We start from the raw sequence: 21155 nt of genomic DNA on the forward strand, positions 1-21155 counted from the left end.
TCCTGAGCACTTTGGAGTAGGTTTACATCAAGTATCTCTCTGTACTTTGCCCCCGTTCATCTTTCCCTCGATTCTGACTAGTCTCCCAGTCCCTGCCACTGAAAAACATCAATACAGCATGATGCTGCCACCACGATAGGGATGGTGCCAGGTTTCCTCCAGACTTAACGCTTGGCATTCAGGCCAAAGAGTTTCATCTTGGTTTCATCAAACCAGAGAATCTTGTTTCTCATGGTCTGAGTGTCCTTTAGGTGCCTTTTGGCTAACTCCAAGCGGCTGTCATGTGCCTTTTACTGAGGAGTGGCTTCCGTCTGGCCACTCTACCATAAAGGCCTGATTGGTGGAGGGCTGCAGAGAGTGGTGTCCTTCTGGAAGGTTCTCCCATCTCCACATAGGAACTCTAGAGCTCTGTCAGAGTGACCATCGGGTTCTTGGTCCCCTCCCTGACCAAGGCCCTTCTCCCCCGATTGCTCAGTTTGGCCGGACAGCCAGCACTTGGAAGTTTCTTTGTGGGTCCAAACTTCTTCCATTTAAGAACGATGGAGGCCACTGTGTTCTTAGGGACCTTCAATGCAGCAGACATTTTCTGGTACCCTTCCCCAGATCTGTGCCTCGACATAATCTGTCTCTACGGACAATTCCTTCGACCTCATGGCTTGGTTTTGTGGGACCTTATATAGACAGGTGCGTGCCTTTCCAAATCCTGTCCAATCAATTGAATTTACCACAGGTGGACTCCAATCAAGTTGTAGAAACATCTCAAGGATGATCAATGGAAACAGGATGCACCTGAGCTCAATATCGAGTCTCATAGCAAAGGGTCTGAATTGTTAAATTAGTATTTCTGTTTTTTATTGTAAATCATTTTGCACAAATTTCTAAAAACCTGTTTTCACTTTGTCATTATGGGGTATTGTGTGTAGATTGATGAGGGGAAAAAATAATTTAATCCGTTTTAGAATAAAGCTGTAACATTACAAAATGGGGAAAAAGTCAAGGGCTCTGAATACTTTCTGAATGCACTGTATATCTCATCTATTCTCTCACTCCCTCTAAACCTCCCCTCCATCTCTTCTCTTGGTTCAATCTGAGCGCTGTCTCCTGTCTCTGTGTTGATGTGGGATCAGATGTGTAAGCATTGGGGTTTGGGTTAGGGTTAGGGTTTGGGTTAGGGTTAGGGTTAGGGTTAGGCTCCATGGCTGATTTGGTATGATGACTTGATGAAGACAAGTAGTTTGAGTGGCTAAGGTTCAAAGTACATTTGTTTATGTGTACCCCGCTTTGCCCCCCACATGTCTGTCTGAGTGACACCCTGTTCCCTTAAGTAAACATGGGAGTCTTCAGGGGGAGACAGGCCACAGACGCCACAGAAACCCAATAAAAACTGAAGAGACGTCTAACAATGTTAGCTCTGAAGCAGTGAGAGTATGCTTGTATGTTAGTTTGTGTATGTATGTGCTTGTTAAGTTTCAGCATTATCTCCATCAGTAAAACTTGCATATTAAAAACCACCCATTTAAATCTGTCACATCCACCTTTTATTCTGAAAAGAGACTACAGCTTTCTGACCCTCCCCGTTCCCTGCTCACCTTCTTGTGGTTCTTGTAGACGTTCCTGTGGGAAAACTCCTTCCCACACAGCTTACACTTGTAGGGCTTTTCCTCACTGTGGATGATCTTATGGGCCGTCACCTGGTCCAGACGCTTGAACGAACGATTGCAGATCTCACAGGTATACGGACGTTTCTCTAACCAGGAACAGAGAGAGAGAGAGTATACAGTGTGTGTGTGTGTGTGTGTGTGTGTGTGTGTGTGTGTGTGTGTGTGTGTGTGTGTGTGTGTGTGTGTGTGTGTGTGTGTGTGTGTGTGTGTGTGTGTGTGTGTGTGCTGTCTTACCTGAGTGAGTGATCATGTGGCGCTTGAGCTGATTGGTCGAGATGAATTTCTTGTCGCAGGCAGCACAGTCGAATATCTCATGTACCTGGAGATACATAAATTAGCCAACAGACCAGATACAGGGGGTTATGTAAGAGACAGACATCGTGGATTTCGCTGCACGCTGTGTTCTGTAAATGACAATGTATGACCTTGATGTGTAACCTTTTCCACACTTGCAGGCAGAGGAGTATTCACAGACACACATACACACACTCTTTCACTTCTTGCTCAACTACGTCTGCACACAGAAATATAATTAAACTGCTGAAAAGTTTGAATCCTTCTCCTGCTCTCAGCATGATTTGAATAATAGCACATTTGATAGCTGTTCTGCCTAATGCTACAATATGCTAAGATTGAATTGCTCCTCTGCTCAGAGCTTCAAAGATTGAGCAGTCCAGGCTAATTCTAATAATGACTGGTTTAAGTAGCTTTTGTGCAAACATATCATTATGCTAAGTTTGAGTGCTCTTGTGCGAATCATAATGCTGGGTTCTGAAGTGTCTGTCTCTCGCTCAGCTGTGACAAGTCTTCTGTTCTATAGAACTTTGGCCCAACAATGTTTTCTCTTTCTTTGCTTCATGTCTTTTGAACCTCAGCACATGACTGTTCCAATGACATCTGTAACATATGAGCTGTGTAAGTATGACTAAATAAACTACTTCATACAAGAGAAGAATGAAGCATTGATTGAATTCGGGTGGCAACTGACACAAATCTCCCTGTATCAATACACATTTTCGGTGTCTACTGTCAATGAGGAAAGAGCCTCTCTCACAGACAAAGACTGATGATTTGAGCATCAGTAATACAGAAAAGCTTGCTTAAACCTTTTTCAAGTTCACATGTGCCATATATAGAATTGATAGGACTGGCACTGGCAGCATGAAAAGGTCAGAATAGGGCAATGTACTCTCCCTTTTCAAATACATTGGGTGGAAGTTTGGAGATAAGAAAAACCTGATTGATTGACTGATAGGTTGGTTGGTTGATCTGTTCCAGAACTATCTAAAAACGTCTAAGTGATTAACAGTAACACAACCTTTGCTGATGAAGTGTGTTCATTATGAATCTCTTATGACCCTGTTCAGTTCATTAGAGTGGATTAATGTCTTCTGATTAATCTATTGGATCAAAGTTGACAGGGAACATGAAACCTCACCCAAACACCAGCTGGGTTCACGGGTCATAAATATAAAATACTCATTTGGATGGGAAGCGAAACCAATTGCAAGACAATCAAATAACTCACTGCAAATATACTCTCCAAGATAATTCACTTCAAGCATATAAAGATGCTTCACTGTGAGTTAGTTTGTGATAGAAATACCTTACCTCCATTAATCTCTAAAAGTAATATAATATAATGGTCCTGTGGTTCTGTCATTTTTCAGGGTCCATCTCTGAGAGGTAGAATCCTGCCGCCACGGTTAAAGCCTTATTGTCTACTCACCATGCCTCTTAAGTTTCATGAGAGTCTGTGGGGATGAGCTTGTGAAATAAAAACCAACCTTTCTCTACTGTCACACGGTCTGAAAATGTAACATCTTGAACATAAAGCCAACCTCCTACTGAGAGAGAAGAAGAGTGAGACAGGAGACAGAGCGTGGGATTAAGGGACAGGAACAAAGGAATGGAACAAAAAGAGATGGAGGGATATGGTGGAAATAGAGCTTAAAGGAACAGACATGGCCAGTTGAAACCAACCACACGCCCCTGGCCCCAGACACCAGAGGGCTAAGTGGACTGGGAGCCATTACAACATACACCTTACACCTATCCAGTCCTTCCAGATCTCTGAAGGATCAAAACGTGTCTAGGAATACATGTAAAACAGAGGCAGTGAAAAGGTGAGACAGTGAGGTAGTAGGTAGGAGCCTGACCTTGCGATGTTCCTGGAGGTTCAGTAAGGAGGAACATTTCCTGTTGCAGATGGTGCACATGAGTTTCCGCCTGGAACTTCCTGAAACAATGATTGGACAAGCAGAGTTACCAATCCTGCTCTTCATGCCTCAATCTACATTGTGATGATGTGGTGGCTAGCAATAGCAACAATGGTTAGGGCATTCCACATGTTAGTGAACAGCATAATCACTCACCTCATGGCAAAGCCAATTCCATCGGAAGAAAATACACACATTCTATCAGATAATCACTTGAGGTCAAAGTTTAATTACCAGATGTATGTTCTCTTCTGACTGTCGGGGGCAACCAAGATGTAACATAAACATGACAGGGTCACTAATGAAGGCTGTCTGCATCTACTGCCCACACATTGGTTAAATCAACGTTGTTTCCACATAATTTCAACAACATTTTGAATTTCTATGTCCCTCCATGCACCCTCTGTGACTTCTAGGAAGATTCTAACCCACTTAACCCCAACATTTCTCCAAGTTCCCACCATGATTGTAAATCCCTAGTTATTTTGTTGCTTAGACAAATTAATTTCTGAAGATGATTATTTATTTCATGTGATTAGGGATTAATTTACATCTGTCCCTCATTTTAAAGTCAACCCTGTTACGTGAACCGAACTCTCAATTTAATATGGTAAAACTTTTCATTTAAAAAAAGAAAAATGTAAGAAACATTGAAAATTATAGTGTAAAAGCAGGTGAGCTGGTTCTACTCTGTTCGGCCATTTTCTGGTGTTTTGTGGAGTAAAACTGAGCAGGTCGAGCATAACACGTCAACCATGTTACGCACAGGCTAGAAATGTTTTAAATATAAATTGTTTATATATATTTTGTGAAGCTTGCATTCAATTGCCACTGCCTGTTGCACACAACAAGCTTCCATTCCCCCAGTCACGACGGGACTCATAGTTGATTTAAGGTTCACCCTGTTACGATCAACCCCGTTACTTTATTTGGCATTTAATAGGCACTTACTTTTGTAATTCATTTAATTTAACCTCGAAATGGGAAAACACATGTTTTATTAGGATAACCATGTGCTCTTTATAACAATGTTAACATTTTGTGAAATCAAATGTTTCTTTGGACCAAGTTACACTTCTCAAAAAGCACAGAATTGATGGGACGACCCATTTATTTACGAGTCATGTGTGCCCCATTTATAGAGCCTACATCACATCCCCCTCACCTACACACTCCTATACTGACCAGACTGCTAAAAGATCAAGGCAGATACTTGTTTCAAAACTCAGCAAAAAAAGAAACGTCCTCTCACTGTCAACTGCGTTGATTTTCAGAGAACTTAACATGTGTAAATATTTGTATGACCATAACAAGATTCAAAACCTGAGACATAAACTGAACAAGTTCCACAGACATGTGACTAACAGAAATGGAATAATGTGTCCCTGAACAAAGGGGGGGTCAAAATCAAAAGTAACAGTCAGTATCTGGTGTGGCCACCAGCTGCACTAAGTACTGCAGTGCATCTCCTCCTCATGGACTGCACCAGACTTGCCAGTTCTTGCTGTGAGATGTTACACCACTCTTCCACCAAGGCACCTGCAAGTTCCCAGACATTTCTGGGGGGAATGGCCCTAGCCCTCACCCTCCGATCCAACAGGTCCCAGACGTGCTCAATGGAATTGAGATCCGGGCACTTCGCTGGCCATGGCAGAAACCTGACATTCCTGTCTTGCAGGAAATCACGCACAGAACGAGCAGTATGGCTGGTGGCATTGTCATGCTGGAGGGTCATGTCAGGATGAGCCTGCAGGAAGGGTACCACATGAGGGAGGAGGATGTCTTCCCTGTAACGCACAGCGTTCAGATTGCCTGCAATGACAACAAGCTCAATCCGATGATGCTGTGACACAATGCCCCAGACCATGACGAACCCTACACCTCCAAATCGATCCCGCCCCAGAGTACAGGCCTCGGTGTAACATTCATTCCTTCGACGATAAACGTGAATCCGACCATCACCCCTGGTGAGACAAAACCGTGACTCGTCAGTGAAGAGCCCTTTTTGCCAGTCCTGTCTGGTCCAGCAACAATGGATTTGTGCCCATAGGCGACGTTGTTGCCAGTGATGTCTGGTGAGGAACTGCCTTACAACAGGGCTACAAGCCCTCAGTCCAGCCTCTCTCAGCCTATTGCAGACAGTGATGGAGGGAATGTGCATTCCTGGTGTAACTCGGGCAGTTGTTGTTGCCATCCTGTACCTGTCCCGCAGGTGTGATGTTCGGATGTACCGATCCTGTGCAGGTGTTGTTACACGTGGTCTGCCACTGTGAGGACAATCAGCTGTCCGTCCTGTCTCCCTGTAGCGCTGTCTTAGGCGTCTCACAGTACGGACATTGCAATTTATTGCCCTGGTCACATCTGCAGTCCTCATGCCTCCTTGCAGCATGCCTAAGGCACGTTCACGCTGATGAGCAGGGACCCAGGGCATCTTTCTTTTTTCTTCTTCTTCAGAGTCAGTAGAAAGGCCTCTTTAGTGTCCTAAGTTTTCATAACTGTGACCTTAATTGCCTACCGTCTGTAAGCTGTTAGTGTCTTAACGACCGTCCCACAGGTGCATGTTCATTAATTATTTATGGTTCATTGAACAAGCATGGGAAACAGTGTTTAAACCCTTTACAATGAAGATCTGTGAAGTTATTTGGATTTTTACGAATTATCTTTAAAAGACAGGGTGCTGAAAAAGGGACGTTTCTTTTTTTGCTGAGTTTACTTCATCACCAGTGTGGACTATGTGTCTGTATACATGTCTGTGAGACGGAGACCAACCTGTGTGGACGTTCCCTTTGTGTTTCTTCAGAGAGTCTTTGCTCTTGAACCTCTTCCCACAACTCTCAGCCTTACAGATGAACCTGGCGTCTCCTCTACACGCCTCCTTGTGCTGGTCATAACTACACACACACACACAGAAAATACAGACACAGTCACTCAAATACACAGGAACTCAGACAGGAACAGATGGCAGCCCCTGTATATATATTATGCTAGTGTGTATGTTCGTATCTAGTTATGTAAGCCTACCTGGACTCTGAGCTGAAGGTGATGTAGCAGAGGGAACACTGGTGGTGTGCTCTGGAAGAGTCTCCTGAAGGACCCAGGGTCTCTGCACAGTGCAGAACACTGAGGGCAAAATGAAGGAGGTATACAGAGTCAGATAGGAGTAGGCTATAAAGATATGAACAGCAATACTACTACATTTCCAGGTGTCCTATACCAGGAAACGAATAAAGAGGCTGTTTCAGGTGTAAGAAAATGTACTGCGTGTGTGCAAATCTATCAGTTCCACTATATGATCCACTTGGTAGCATACTTCTGTGGAACTCAATAGAGTGTCAGGTAAGTAGAGTAGAGAGATGATGTAGGCTACACACTGGCGCTGCAGGGCTTGTTTGATGGGGAACTTCTTGCCACAGTTCCTGCACTTGTACTCTTTCTCCTCAGTACTGGGTCTCTGGTGCAGGCTCTGGAGGTGGGCTGCTAGGATCTCCTCGCTAGGGAAGCTGCTCTCACACAGCAGGCACGGGTGGTCCTCCTTCTTGATCACCAGCTCTGCACACATACAGTCATTATTACACATTACACACACATGTAGCCGTATCAGTTGTGTGTGAGTACCAGCTGTGTGTGAGTACCAGCTGTGTGTGAGTATCAGCTGTGTGTGAGCATCAAGTATCAGCTGTGTGTGAGTATCAGCTGTGTGTGAGCATCAAGTATCAGCTGTGTGTGAGTATCAGCTGTGTGTGAGTATAAGCTGTGTGTGAGTATCAGCTGTGTGTGAGTATCAAGTATCAGCTGTGCGTGAGTATCAGCTGTGTGTGAGTATAAGCTGTGTGTGAGTATAAGCTGTGTGTGAGTATCAAGTATCAGCTGTGCGTGAGTATCAGCTGTGTGTGAGTATCAATTATCAGCTGTGTGTGAGTATCAGCTGTGCGTGAGTATAAGCTGTGTGTGAGTATAAGCTGTGCGTGAGTATCAGCTGTGTGTGAGTATCAATTATCAGCTGTGTGTGAGTATCAGCTGTGCGTGAGTATAAGCTGTGTGTGAGTATAAGCTGTGTGTGAGTATCAGCTGTGTGTGAGTATCAATTATCGGCTATGTGTGAGTATAAGCTGTGTGTGAGTATAAGCTGTGTGTGAGTATCAGCTGTGTGTGAGTATCAGCTGTGTGTGAGTATCAGCTGTGTGTGAGTATCAGCTGTGTGTGAGTATCAGCTGTGTGTGAGTATCAGCTATGTGTGAGTATCAAGTATCAGCTGTGTGTGAGTATCAGCTTTGTGTGAGTATCAGCTGTGTGTGAGTATCAGCTTTGTGTGAGTATCAGCTGTGTGTGAGTATCAGCTTTGTGTGAGTATCAGCTGTGTGTGAGTATCAGCTGTGTGTGAGTATCAGCTATGTGTGAGTATCAGCTGTGTGTGAGTATCAGCTTTGTGTGAGTATCAGCTGTGTGTGAGTATCAGCTGTGTGTGAGTATCAGCTATGTGTGAGTATCAAGTATCAGCTATGTGTGAGTATCAGCTTTGTGTGAGTATCAGCTGTGTGTGAGTATCAGCTGTGTGTGAGTATCAGCTATGTGTGAGTATCAAGTATCAGCTATGTGTGAGTATAAGCTGTGTGCAAGCATTACACACTTCAAGCATAAACAGTTGGACTGACAAAACACTGTTTATGAAGGTTTAGGTAAAACTTTGTTAGGCATTTACCCATTTCAACGAGATGTTTGGCATCTTTGCTGTTTTCATCTTCATATTTGATGATTTCCTCTTCCTCCTCCTCTGACTCTTCCTCCATATCACTGTCCAGGTAGCCTATCAGCAGCTCTGTGTCTGTCTCAATGTCGTCCACTGCCAGGTAGAATATATTCTCTCCGTCCTGAGAGATCAGAACCATAATCCCCCCCCCCCCCCCCCACACACACACACACACACACACACACACACACACACACACACACACACACACACACACACACACACACACACACACACACACACACACACACAGGAAAAAAGGGGTAGCTGAAGGTTGAACTCAATAAACCTAGACATTCGTCTGCTGAGGCTTGATTAAGGTCGAAGGTCAAACACTCCAACTCCTAAACATGTCGTCATTAACTTCCACATCCTAAAGGTCACGGTCTAATCAAATCAAAGCGTCATTTTCTTTTGGCTAAGGCATTTATAAATACACATTTATATTAATTTAACAGAGAAACACAATAAATGAAACTTTTGATGTAACACAGAGCTCTAACACACATGAATGACCTTTGAAAAAGTGATCACTTTAGCACTCTGGCATTAATGACAGAAAGTCAGCCAGAAGATCACAGGTTCTGTTCTACTTCCCTTCTACCACGGTTTTTCTTTTTCCTCTAGCTGAGATGTCCCAGGCCAAGCCCTGACTTATGTGTGTGTGTGTGTGTGTGTGTGTGTGTGTGTGTGTGTGTGTGTGTGTGTGTGTGTGTGTGTGTGTGTGTGTGTGTGTGTGTGTGTGTGTGTGTGTGTGTGTGTGTGTGTTCACGACTTTGGCCAATAGATCTGATTGTGTATGGGTTGTATGTGTTTGTGGGTTTATGGATATAATTCATCTGATCTTAATCACAGACTGACATGTTTTGTTACATTTTAATGTAAGGGATGCACAAAGCACTAGAGAAGATTTTCATAAGAAGTTCAGACACTTTGAGAGAGAGTTACTTACAGCTGTGAAAGACGCCTCATCTCATACAGTCATCAGACAGAACCACCATCACATCTACTTCTGATATGGCAGGCTTGATCAGTAACACATGGTGCAATCTTACAAGCTGTCTGCACGGCAGACAAAACAAAAAAATCCACATTCCCCTTCATTTCACTCTCACTACCCATCTCAACTCACTCTCACTAACTTTCCCTCGCTTCTCTTCTAGTCTTTCTCTCTGATGTCCATCTTCTCTCTCTTTATTTCTCTCTCTCTCCCCTTCTCTCTCAGAGATATGTGCTGATACCCAGCTGTATCTGTGTCTCTCCCTGTAGATATGTCTGAAGGTGTTACTATCTTCAGCGTGGGGCTGTACCTGGATTGCTGCCAGGTTCTTCTCCTCTTGTGATGGCGCCTGATGGACAAAACGCAGCCAGTTGGCATAGCGAGGGTTACTGGCATCCAAAACATAGAGCACATCGCCTTTATTACCTCGGACCTGAAACGGAAAACAGACATGCCTATCAAGGACATGAAATACTGTTGGCTGGAATTAACATCTCACTTCCATACAGACCTAGCTTCTTGATCTAGCTTTGTGTTCATCTGGAGATGCTGTTTACAAACTAAATCACAGTTGCCATGAAAAACCCTGTAATATAAAACAATGTGGTTCTATCCAATATAACATGACAGTTATAGATTACTAGATGATTATACTACACTGAGAAAAATATAAAATGCAACATGCAACAATTTCAAAGATGTTACTGAGTTACAGTTCATATAAGGAAATCAGTCAATTAAAAAAAAAATATTAGGCACTAGTCTATGGATTTCACATGACTGGGAATACAGATATGCATCTGTTGGTCACAGATACCTTAAAAAAGGGTAGGGGCGTAGATCAGAAAACCAGTCAGTATCTGGTGTGACTACCATTTGCCTCAAGCAGCACGACACATCTCCTTCACATAGAGTTTATCAGGCTGTTGATTGTGGCCTGTGGAATGTTGTCCCACTCCTCTCCAGTGGCTGTGCGAAGTTGCTGGATATTGGTGGGAACTGGAACACGCTGTCGTAGACTTCGATCCAGAGCATCCCAAACACTTCAATGGGTGCCATGTCTGGTGAGTATGCAGGCCATGGAAGAACTGGAACTTTTTCAGCTTCCAGGAATTGTGTACAGATCCTTGCGACATGGGGCCATGCATTATCATGCTGAAACATGAGGTGATGACGATGGATTAACGGCACGACAATAGGCCTCAGGATCTCATCACAGTATCTCTGTGTATTCAAATTGCCATCGATAAAATGCAATTGTGTTAGTTTTCCGTAGCTTATGCCTGCCCATACCATAACCCCACCGCCACCATGGGGCACTATGTTTACAACATTGACATCAGCAAACACTCGCCCACACGACGCCATCTGCCCGGTACAGTTGAAACCGGGATTCAACCGTGAAGAGCACACTTCTCCAGAGTGCCAGTGGCCATCAAAGGTGAGCATTTGCCCACTGAAGTTGGTTACGATGCCGAACTGCAGTGAGGTCATGACCCTGGTGAGGACAACTGACAGTTTGTAGATTCGGTTGTGCAAAACCACAGTTTCATCAGCTGTCCGGGTTGCTCATCTGAGACCATCAGGCAGGTGAAGAAGCCAGATGTGGAGGTCCTGTGCTGGCCTAGTTACACATGGTCTGCGGTTGTGAGGCTGGTTGGACATACTGCCAAATTCTCTAAAATGACGTTGGAGGTAGATTATGGTAGAGAAATTAACATTACATTCTCTGGCAACAGCTCTGGTGGACATTCCTGCAGTCAGCATGCCAATTGCACGCTCCCTCAAAACGTGTGACATCTGTGGCATTGTGTTCTGCGACAAAACTACACATTTTAGAGTGGCCTTTTATTGATCCCAGCACAAGGTGCACCTATGTAATTATCATGCTGTTTAATCAGCTTCTTGATATGCCACACCTGTCAGGTGGATGGATTATCTTAGCAAAGGAGAAATACTCACTAACAAGGATGTAAACAAAATTGTGCACAGAATTTGAGAGAAATAAGCTTTTTGTGCATATAGAACATTTATGGGATCTTTTATTTCAGCTCATGAAACCAGCACTTTAAATGTTGCATTTATATTTTTGTTCAGTGTACAATTTCAGACCACACCTGAATTCTTTATGGCTGACATATAATCAATTACTTGTACTTTTAACTACACAGAAAATAAACATCATCTCACTGATCTGAAATTAAAATTAATTAAAACTGTCCCTTATCTCAAATAAATTCAAAACCTCATGATGGGGATAAAACATAATTGCACTTTGAATAACAAAGGCACACAATGCGGGTGGAGTTTGCCAAACCAAGATTCATTACAAAAACAAGACTCTACAGTCAACAAGTGTATGTGCATCAAACTAGAAGCTCCAATTAAGCATCACCTGTGCTGTATCTGAACTGCCACAGAATTCAACTATTTACCCTTTCATTTCAATAGTAGGCCTACAATGGAAATAAATATTATTTATTGTATTATATAAAAGTATACTCATTTAGCATCCATTTATTGTGCTTATGAGGAGAAACATGCTGTGCTGTGACTGCAGAGTTAAAGGAGTGTAGGTAGTCTGTTTTAGTATCACCTCCCACATCAGTCTGGTGTCTGTGCTCTCATCCAGCTCACTCGGTAGTTTCTTCTCTCCAGCAAAAGGGCCAAACTTTTCCCCCTTGTAGAAAACACACGTTGTCAGAATTTGAGGATACAAGATATTCATTTTCTTGTCTTTCTTTTTTACTGGAGGTATTTTCCAGAATTGTCAGGGGCTATGTGAAGGCAATCAGATATAAATTGTGCGATGGAATAGATGCCAAAAATAATGTAGTAGTAAACATTGTAAAACAGTATAGGACTATAGTATTATAATAAATAGTATTGTTCATGAATCCATCCTATGCGTTTCACTTTGGACCCACTAGTTGTAGTAGCCTAGTTCAAACACCCTACAAGAGGGGGTGTGGTCAAGATGTGCTCCTCATGAATGAAGCCTTCATGTTCAAAGTTTTGACCAATGTGAGATTGCCTAATGAATAACGTTTGGTAACCTGGTCATTTGCAGTGTTTAATAACTTTCAGTAAAAAACATTGTTTGCACCATTTTCAACCACCATTGTTTGTAACATTGTTAACTTGGTTACAATAGTGTACATTTTGAGTATGCAAGTTAAATGACAGCATAGGAAACGTAAATTAGTAAGTGTTCAATATGTATCAACACGTGTTACTGTGTAACACACGAGAGTTGAGATCTAAGTGAACATTGTTATGGAGTGAGCTAGTTACAGTATCTACGTGGCACTGCACCTCAGAGCAGCATTAAAGTAGGCTATGGCTTGAGATTTTGGGAGCGACTCGTAAAAAGATCCCAAAACACGAACAGAAATTCTCCCATTCACCGAATGGGTTTTGCACGTTGGTACGTTTCTTCATGCCCAAAACATACAAAATTGTCCTGTCCAAAAAAACAAACCTTTTTCACTCGTCTCGCCGTGTAAAGCCCGATTCCATCCTGGACATTAGACGATTTCAAAGCAAATCTATCTGGCACATACATTCCCAACATTGTCATTGCTCTGAACGGATCCCTAATGTGATCATTAGAAACTATGCCAGCGGGGAAAGTAATGACTATTGTCTGTTTTCGCACAGACACGAGAGTTTGCAGCGGGGTGTTCTCTGTAATTCGGTCCAGGTTAAATTTCCACTCTTGCTGCAAGACTAGCAGGCGTCCTGATTGGTTCAAAGTTTGTTACCAGAAGCTACATATTTTGTGAAGGATGCTCATGCACTTTGAAGTCCCTCTGTCCTCTAACTTTGGATGACTAACAGTAACCACAAACATATGCAAATCTAAAGTTGATCAGGTCTTTACTTTGGTTCTTCTTATTTTTATTTATTTATTTTTATATCTTCAATGTGCCTATGTATATATACACTACCGTTCAAAAGTTTGGGGTCACTTAGAAATGTCCTTGTTTTTGAAAGAAAAGCACCAGTCTCAACGTCAACAGTGAAGAGGCGACTGCTCGATACTGACCTTCTAAGCAGAGCCTTCTAGGCCAATAAAAAGAAAAGATTAAGATGGGCAAAAGAACACCGACACTGGACAGAGGAACTCTGCCTAGAAGGCCAGCATCCCGGAGTCGCCTCTTCACTGTTGACGTTGAGACTGGTGTTTTGCGGACTTGTGAGGCGTCTGTTTCTCAATCTAGACACTCTAATGTACTTGTCCTCTTGTTCAGTTGTGCACCGGGGCCTCCCACTCCTCTTTCTATTCTGGTTAGAGCCAGCTTGCGCTGTTCTGTGAAAGGAGTAGTACACAGCGTTGTACGAGAGCTTCAGTTTCTTGGCAATTTCTCACATGGAATAGCCTTCATTTCTCAGAACAAGAATAGACTGACGAGTTTCAGAAGAAAGTTCTTTGTTTCTGGCCATTTTGAGCCGGTAATCAAATCCACAAATGCTAATGCTCCAGATACTCAACTAGTCTAAAGAAGGCCAGTTTTATTGCTTCTTTAATCAGGACAACAGTTTTCATCTGTGCTAACATAATTGCAGAAGGGTTTTCTAATGATCAATTAGCCTTTTAAAATGATATACTTGGATTAGCTAACACAACGTGCCATTGGAACACAAGAGTGATGGTTGCTGATAATGGGCCTCTATGTAGATATTCCATTACAAATCTGCCGTTTCCAGCTACAATAGTCATTTACAACATTAACAATGTCTACACTATTTCTGATCAATTTGATGTTATTTTAATGGACAACAAATGTGCTTTTCTTTAAAAAACAAGGACATTTCTAAGTGACCCCAAACTTTTGAACGGTAGTGTATATATATATATATATATATATATATATATATATATATATATATATAAACAGTGTAATGTATGCCTATTTGACAGGACTAGTTGAAAGCTTTATTACATTTCCACCATAACATTGCTTTTATCTATGATTAATTCAGATAATTATATAACATACTGTCATAAACAGTCATGGCAGCTGATGGCAGCGACACTGAACCATGCATTAGAGCACCAGCTGTTCCGGACAACTGTGTGATCTCGCTCTCCATTGCCGATGTGAGTAAAACCTTTAAATAGGTTAAGATTTGCGGATTACCAGGACGCGTATTCAGAGCATGTGCTGACCAGTTGGCAAGTGTCTTCACAGACATTTTCAACTTCTCCCTGACCCAGTCTGTAATACCTACATGTTTCAAGCAGACCACCATAGTCCCTGTGCCCAAGAACGCCAAGGTAACCTGTCTAAATGACTATCGCCCCATAGCACTCACATATGTAGCCATAAAATGCTTTGAAAGGCTGGTCATGGCTCACATTAAAACCATCATCCCAGACATCCTGGACCCTCTTCAATTCACATACTGCCCCAACAGATCCACAGATGACGCAATCTCTATTGCTCTCCACACTGCCTTCTCCCACCTGGACAAAAGGAATGACTGCGTGTCCACACACGACGCCAACACCATCATTAAGTTTGCTGTCGACACGTCGGTGGTAGGCCTGATCACAGATGCAGATGAGACAGCCTTTAAGGAGGATGTCAGTGACCTGGCAGTGTGGTGAAGGGACAACAACCTCCACATTAGCATCAGCAAGACAAAGGGGCTGATTGTGGACTACAGGAAATGGACCCCCTTTTGCACTCCTTTGACGCATCACATACACTTCTGCTAGGCTAATTGGGTTGACCTACTGTACCTCTACCAAACTAGCTTACCTGGGTATGGTTTGGGTCATGCCGCTGTGACAGTTATAATGACAGTTTTATGAACCGCTTATGATAGAAGCTAAAAGTGTTGGTCTAACAGTAGGAACCCACTCATGGTGGGTGTATAATATCAGTTACTGCTGTAGGGCCAACACTGAGCAAAATCAGCAATTGTGTTTCCACTACTTTAAAATAACTTCTCAAGGAACTATGGTACTCTGATCCAATTGCTGCCCCCATATTCCCTTTATTGCTTCTGTATGTGCAAGTGTGTGTGCGTGCATGTGCACAAGAATATGATGACCTTGCTATCCTTAGCTAAACATATTCCACTGGGAACAGTTCAACATTTGGTTTAGATTTACATTTGGTTGAGTTGTCAAATAATGTGAATTCAACGTGAAATCCCCCCCAACATTCACCATATCATTGGATTTAGGTTAAAAGTTGGGTGAAAAAATACAAAATTCAGTTTTCCACATTGATTCAACATCATCACATTAAATGTTTTTGTTGAAATTATTTAGAAACAATGTTGATTAAACCAGTTTTTATCCAGTGGGATTGCACTTTTTTTGTTGAAGATCTCATATACCTCCTAACCTCAAATCAAATCAAATTGTATTGGTCGTGTACACATATTTTGTAGATGTTATCGCAGGTTCAGCAAAATGCTTGTGTTTCTAGCTCCAACATTGCAATTATACCTAACAATACAAAACAATACAGACATACACAAAACATTTTAAGAAAGGAATTAAGAATTAAGAAACATCAGGACGAGCAATGTCAGAGTCCGGAATATAAAAATATATATAGGTATATGATGGCATTATGGACAGTATATGAATAGTAAAGGTGTGTATAGCATTAGTTATATAGGATGAGCCTTGACTAGGATACATTATGTGCATATGAACTGGGTAAAACATGATGTAAACATTATTAAAGTGACAGTATTCAATGACTATGTACATAGGGCAGCAATCTCTAAGGTGTAGGGTTTAGTACTAGGTGGTAGCCAGCTAGTAACAGTGATTAAAGTTCAGGGCAGGGTACTGGGTGGAGGCTGGCTAGTGGAGACTATTTAACAGTCTGATGGCCAGGAGATAGAAGCAGTTTTTCAGTCTCTCAGTCCTAGCTTTGATTCACCTGTACTGTCTCCAGCTTCTAGATGGTAGCAGGGGGAACAGGCCATTCCTTGGGGGCCCAAGACAAATTTCTTCAGCCTCCTGAGATTGAAGAGGCACTGTTGTCAGTGATGCGCACGCAGAGAAACTTGAAGATTTTCACTCTCTCCACTGCGGCCCCGTCGATGTGGATGGGGGCGTGCCCTTTCTGCTGTCTCCTGAAGTCCACGATCAGCTCCTTTGTTTTGTTGACGTTGAGGGAGAGGTTATTTTCCTGGCACCTCTCTGCCAGGGCCCTCACCTCCTCCCTGTAAGCTGTCTCGTCGTTTTTGATAATCTGGCCTACCACTGTTGTGTTGTCTGCAAACTTGATGATTGAATTGGAGACGTGTGTGGCCACGCAGTCGTGGGTGAACAGGGAGTACAGGAGGGGGCTGAGCACGCACCCTTGTGGGGCCCCCGTGTTGAGGATCAGAATAGTGGAGGTGTTGTTGCCTACCTTCACCAGCTTGGGTCGGCCCGTCAGGAAGTCCAGAACCCAGTTGCACAGGGCAGTGTACAGACCTAGGGCCCCGAGCTTAGTGATGTGCTTGGAGGACACTATGGTGTTGAAGGCTGAGCTGTAGTCGATGAACAGCATTCTTACATAGGTATTCCTCTTGTCCAGATGGGATAGGGCAGTATGCAGTGCAATGGCGATTGCGTCATCCGTTTATCTGTTGGGGCGGTATGCAAATTGTAGTGGGTCTAGTTTGTCGGGTAAGGTGGAGGTGATATGAACCTTAACTAGCCTCTCATAGCACTTCATGATAACAGAAGTGACTATTACAGGGCGATAGTCATTTATTTCGCTTTCTTGGGTACAGGAACCCTGGTGGGCATCTTGAAGCAAGTGGGGGACAACAAACTGGGATAGGGAGAGATTGAATATGTCCGTAAACACTCCAACCAGCTGGCCTGCACATGCTCTGAGAACGCGGCTTGGGATGCCGTGTGGGCCAGCAGCCTTGCGATCTTCCTATCTATGTCAGAGTATGATGAATTAACTAAAAAGTATACCTTTATGTATTTAGAAACCATCTTTGCAGGAGGACTTCACACAGTCTTAGTAACTTCACACGTGAATGCTGGATGAGAGAGTGTACAAAAATACATTATGCGTCCTTTCAAACTCAATCTCTGACCATTAATGAGGGAGAAATACATCACCCACCTCGATTGGTTGACTTTCACCCTGCACAACAGAGATTAGTGTTATCAAGTATTCAGGTACACTGTGTCTGTTTGTGTGTATTGACTGTCTGAAGGACTGTGTATGTTGTTGGATGCAGACCTTGAACAAATCTCCTTTCTTTCTAATCAGCATTGTGTCCGCATTGTGATAGTGTTGTTTACAGTGTTTGTAACTCTTGCTTATCATAATGACTTCCTTCAGCATTATGGCTCTGCGTTCCATGTTCCATTTAAACTGTGTCTTATTTATGTAGATTTCTCTTTTTAAAGAGACCAAACCTTTTTAATTTGTTATTACAACACTTTTTTTTCTCACAGTATATTCTAGTAGGAGGCTAGGCCTAGACAGACTGGAAATTGTCCTTTATTTCTGTATCACACCAGACTTGAAGTAACTCATCTTCATATTCTTTCAAATTCTTATCTGTTTCTCCTCGTCTGTTTGTGTATTTGTTTCTCAGTTCACCTTTGTATTAGAGGTTGTCTAACCAGTAGCCTTGTGTCATGTTCCAGCGGTGCTCTAAGACCCATTGACATTATATAAGAACAGGCCTATGGAAGTGCCAGTAGGAAGTCTAGGTGGACCTATTGGATGACGTGACAAGAGGACTGAGACGGTCGTTGTGTGCCCCCAGCCCCCCTACCCCTCCTGTCCCCTCCTGACCTCCCTGTCAGCACCATGGTCTGGGGAGTCAGGACCGAGACGATTAAAGGCCATGACCTCTTTCTCCCCCATACCCTCTATAGACCCCCTACCCCATTAACTTTCACTCAGCTTGACTACCCCCAGGTGATCCAGACCAATCCTGGTCTCATACTGTTGACCAGTGACCACACACACAATCAGAAATATTTTCCTGAGCTTTTCATTAGGTCTTATGTTGATGTACCTTATTCAGTAGGTGGCAACAACATTTCATTTATCTGTTAGATTCAGGTTATATTCAGGTTAGATCAGAAACAAGGCCATATCAGACCCTGTATCAGACCATTAAAAAGGTTCATAAAAAGACCAGAGGATCACTAACACGACAACAGGACCAGGACTTAGAACCCAAAGAGTATTGAGCCATGGAACTTTGGATCCAACCATTCGCTCACTGTGCTGCCAATGGTGCCTCAGAGTGCCAAAAAGCACATAACCCACATTTAGGACATGGCAGAGGATTGCACTGAAATAAATACTTTCAGAGTTTCTTTTTTTCTAAGTAAATATTTTCACTACAGGGAAACCTCAGTTTGGCAAACACACAAATGGTTCCATACAGGATTTTCCAAATGTCTGTGCATTTGTTGAAATACCTAAACCTGATACTGTAGGTTTAGGGACCAGGCCACCTTTTGTTTCCTGTTTCACAACCCTCCCCAGTCCCCCCACCAGCCCAACCCCCTATTTCAAGTCTGTCATCAAACAGCCAGCAAACCAGTTCCTGCAGCTACGAGGTCACTGGATTAATGATGTTTTTGTTTGCCAGCCCCTGGTCCCCAATGTACCCTGTTATAGCATGTTCTTCTGAGGGAGTCTACAGAGATTACAGTACTGATGAAGCGTGAGAAATTACAGGCACTTAGGAGTGATTTTATGAGCACCAGAGAACTGAGGGACCACCCCTACGAGGGTCCTACTGGGGACAGGGCATTCATACTGTAATAAGCGTATACATTCACATGTTGCCTTTCATGTTCGTGTATTACAATCACACACACACACACAATCATACACAACAAGGAAAAATCATGTGCATTCATACGTATACACAAAACCAACATAGACTTAGTACACATTGCACACATACATAGACACACTAAAACACACACACACTCCTAGATGGTAAATTACTGGCAGTTAAACAGTGAATTCAGTGTTAGTGTATTATCACAGCAGCCACGTTGGTTGAGTCCTTCAGCTGGGGTTTGTAGATGAAGGTTGTGTGGAGCTGAAATGTCTGACTAAATCCATACTCCGTCCACATCTTTTTTTCCCATAGTAGCCAAGGTGCCTTAGCCTCATTCTGCTCCACAAAGTGTGTGATAGTCATCAGTGTCTACCGTTTCACTGCTTTCTCTGCCAAAGGGATTATCATCTCTGAGATGCGCTCTGTGGTCTTCTTTACTTTCAAATCTCATGAGAGTGTCATGAACAGAGGCTGTGTGTTAGTGTGTCTATGTACGTGTGTGGTGCATGGGTGTCTGTCTCTCTGGGCCTGTATGCATGCCTGCCACACTAGCGACTGTTTCTTCCTCACAAACTCTTTCCAAGTGTCACTGAGCTCTGAGGTCAGTAGCAGGATGCACTGTACATCTAGCATAATACATCCCATAGCAATTGTGGCTCTGACAATATATTATAGTGTCTGTCCCTGCTGCATTTGTGCTCAACTAGCAGTCCGGTGGTCGTTACTCTGACTGTTGCTCCAGAGCAGTTTGCGATGGTTCACACTGGACAAGCAAACTTCCCATACCAGCATAGTGAATTTGAGGGGCAGGCGAGTCATGCTAACCCTGGCCAGTGATCAAAGCTGGGTCTCTGGCGAACAAGTCTCGCCATTCCACCACTCCTGCAGGGTCATGGATGTCTGTCTCCACTCTTCATTCAGCTGTATATATACGTAACGCACAGATCAAAGCTCCACGATCATTACCGTGTTAGAAAACAAACACACACAGCCCACCAGAGGGTGAGCTCCAGAACAGAGGCTTTTCTGTGTGTCTTACTTTGTGGTTTGTGCCTGCATGTGTCTGTGTGTCTTACTTTGTGGTTTGTGCGTGCATGTGTCTGTGTGTCTTACTTTGTGGTTTGTGCGTGCATGTGTCTGTGTGTCTTACTTTGTGGTTTGTGCCTGCATGTGTCTGTGTGTCTTACTTTGTGGTTTGTGCCTGCATGTGTCTGTGTGTCTTACTTTGTGGTTTGTGCCTGCATGTGTCTGTGTGTCTTACTTTGTGGTTTGTGCCTGCATGTGTCTGTGTGTCTTACTTTGTGGTTTGTGCCTGCATGTGTCTGTGTGTCTTACTTTGTGGTTTGTGCCTGCATGTGTCTGTGTGTCTTACTTTGTGGTTTGTGCCTGCATGTGTCTGTGTGTCTTACTTTGTGGTTTGTGCGTGCATGTGTCTGTGTGTCTTACTTTGTGGTTTGTGCCTGCATGTGTCTGTGTGTCTTACTTTGTGGTTTGTGCCTGCATGTGTCTGTGTGTCTTACTTTGTGGTTTGTGCCTGCATGTGCCTGTGTATCTTACTTTGTGGTTTGTGCCTGCATGTATCTGTGTGTATATCAAGAACAAAGTGTGAGGGTTTATATTTGTTTCAGGCTTATACCTCCTGAGTGACTAGTACAGAAAGAATGAAGGAGTGCCTTGGCTTCATTAAAAACCCATCTACTCCCATTCAGACCTTATTCATGACTGTGTTG

General features: G+C 43.1%; 1 protein-coding gene across 1 annotated transcript in view; it reads right to left on the bottom strand.

Annotated features, from left to right (window-relative positions):
* Nucleotides 1–13351, bottom strand: part of LOC106560247 (PR domain zinc finger protein 5) — a 50945-nt gene extending 37594 nt beyond the window's left edge. The window contains exons 1-10 of the mRNA XM_014122908.3: nucleotides 13109–13351; nucleotides 12224–12307; nucleotides 9938–10060; nucleotides 8580–8748; nucleotides 7252–7429; nucleotides 6902–7000; nucleotides 6650–6771; nucleotides 3821–3900; nucleotides 1896–1980; nucleotides 1590–1747 (exon numbers count right to left, since the gene is read on the bottom strand). Coding sequence (XP_013978383.1) covers nucleotides 1590–1747; nucleotides 1896–1980; nucleotides 3821–3900; nucleotides 6650–6771; nucleotides 6902–7000; nucleotides 7252–7429; nucleotides 8580–8748; nucleotides 9938–10060; nucleotides 12224–12307; nucleotides 13109–13207 — 1197 coding nt within the window. The 5' untranslated portion in view covers nucleotides 13208–13351. The remainder of the gene's footprint in view (nucleotides 1–1589; nucleotides 1748–1895; nucleotides 1981–3820; nucleotides 3901–6649; nucleotides 6772–6901; nucleotides 7001–7251; nucleotides 7430–8579; nucleotides 8749–9937; nucleotides 10061–12223; nucleotides 12308–13108) is intronic.
* Between the last annotated feature and the right edge of the window lie 7804 nt (nucleotides 13352–21155).

Source organism: Salmo salar, chromosome 10, assembly GCF_965601325.2.
Source record: "Salmo salar chromosome 10, fSalSal1, whole genome shotgun sequence".
NCBI lineage: Eukaryota > Metazoa > Chordata > Actinopteri > Salmoniformes > Salmonidae > Salmo > Salmo salar.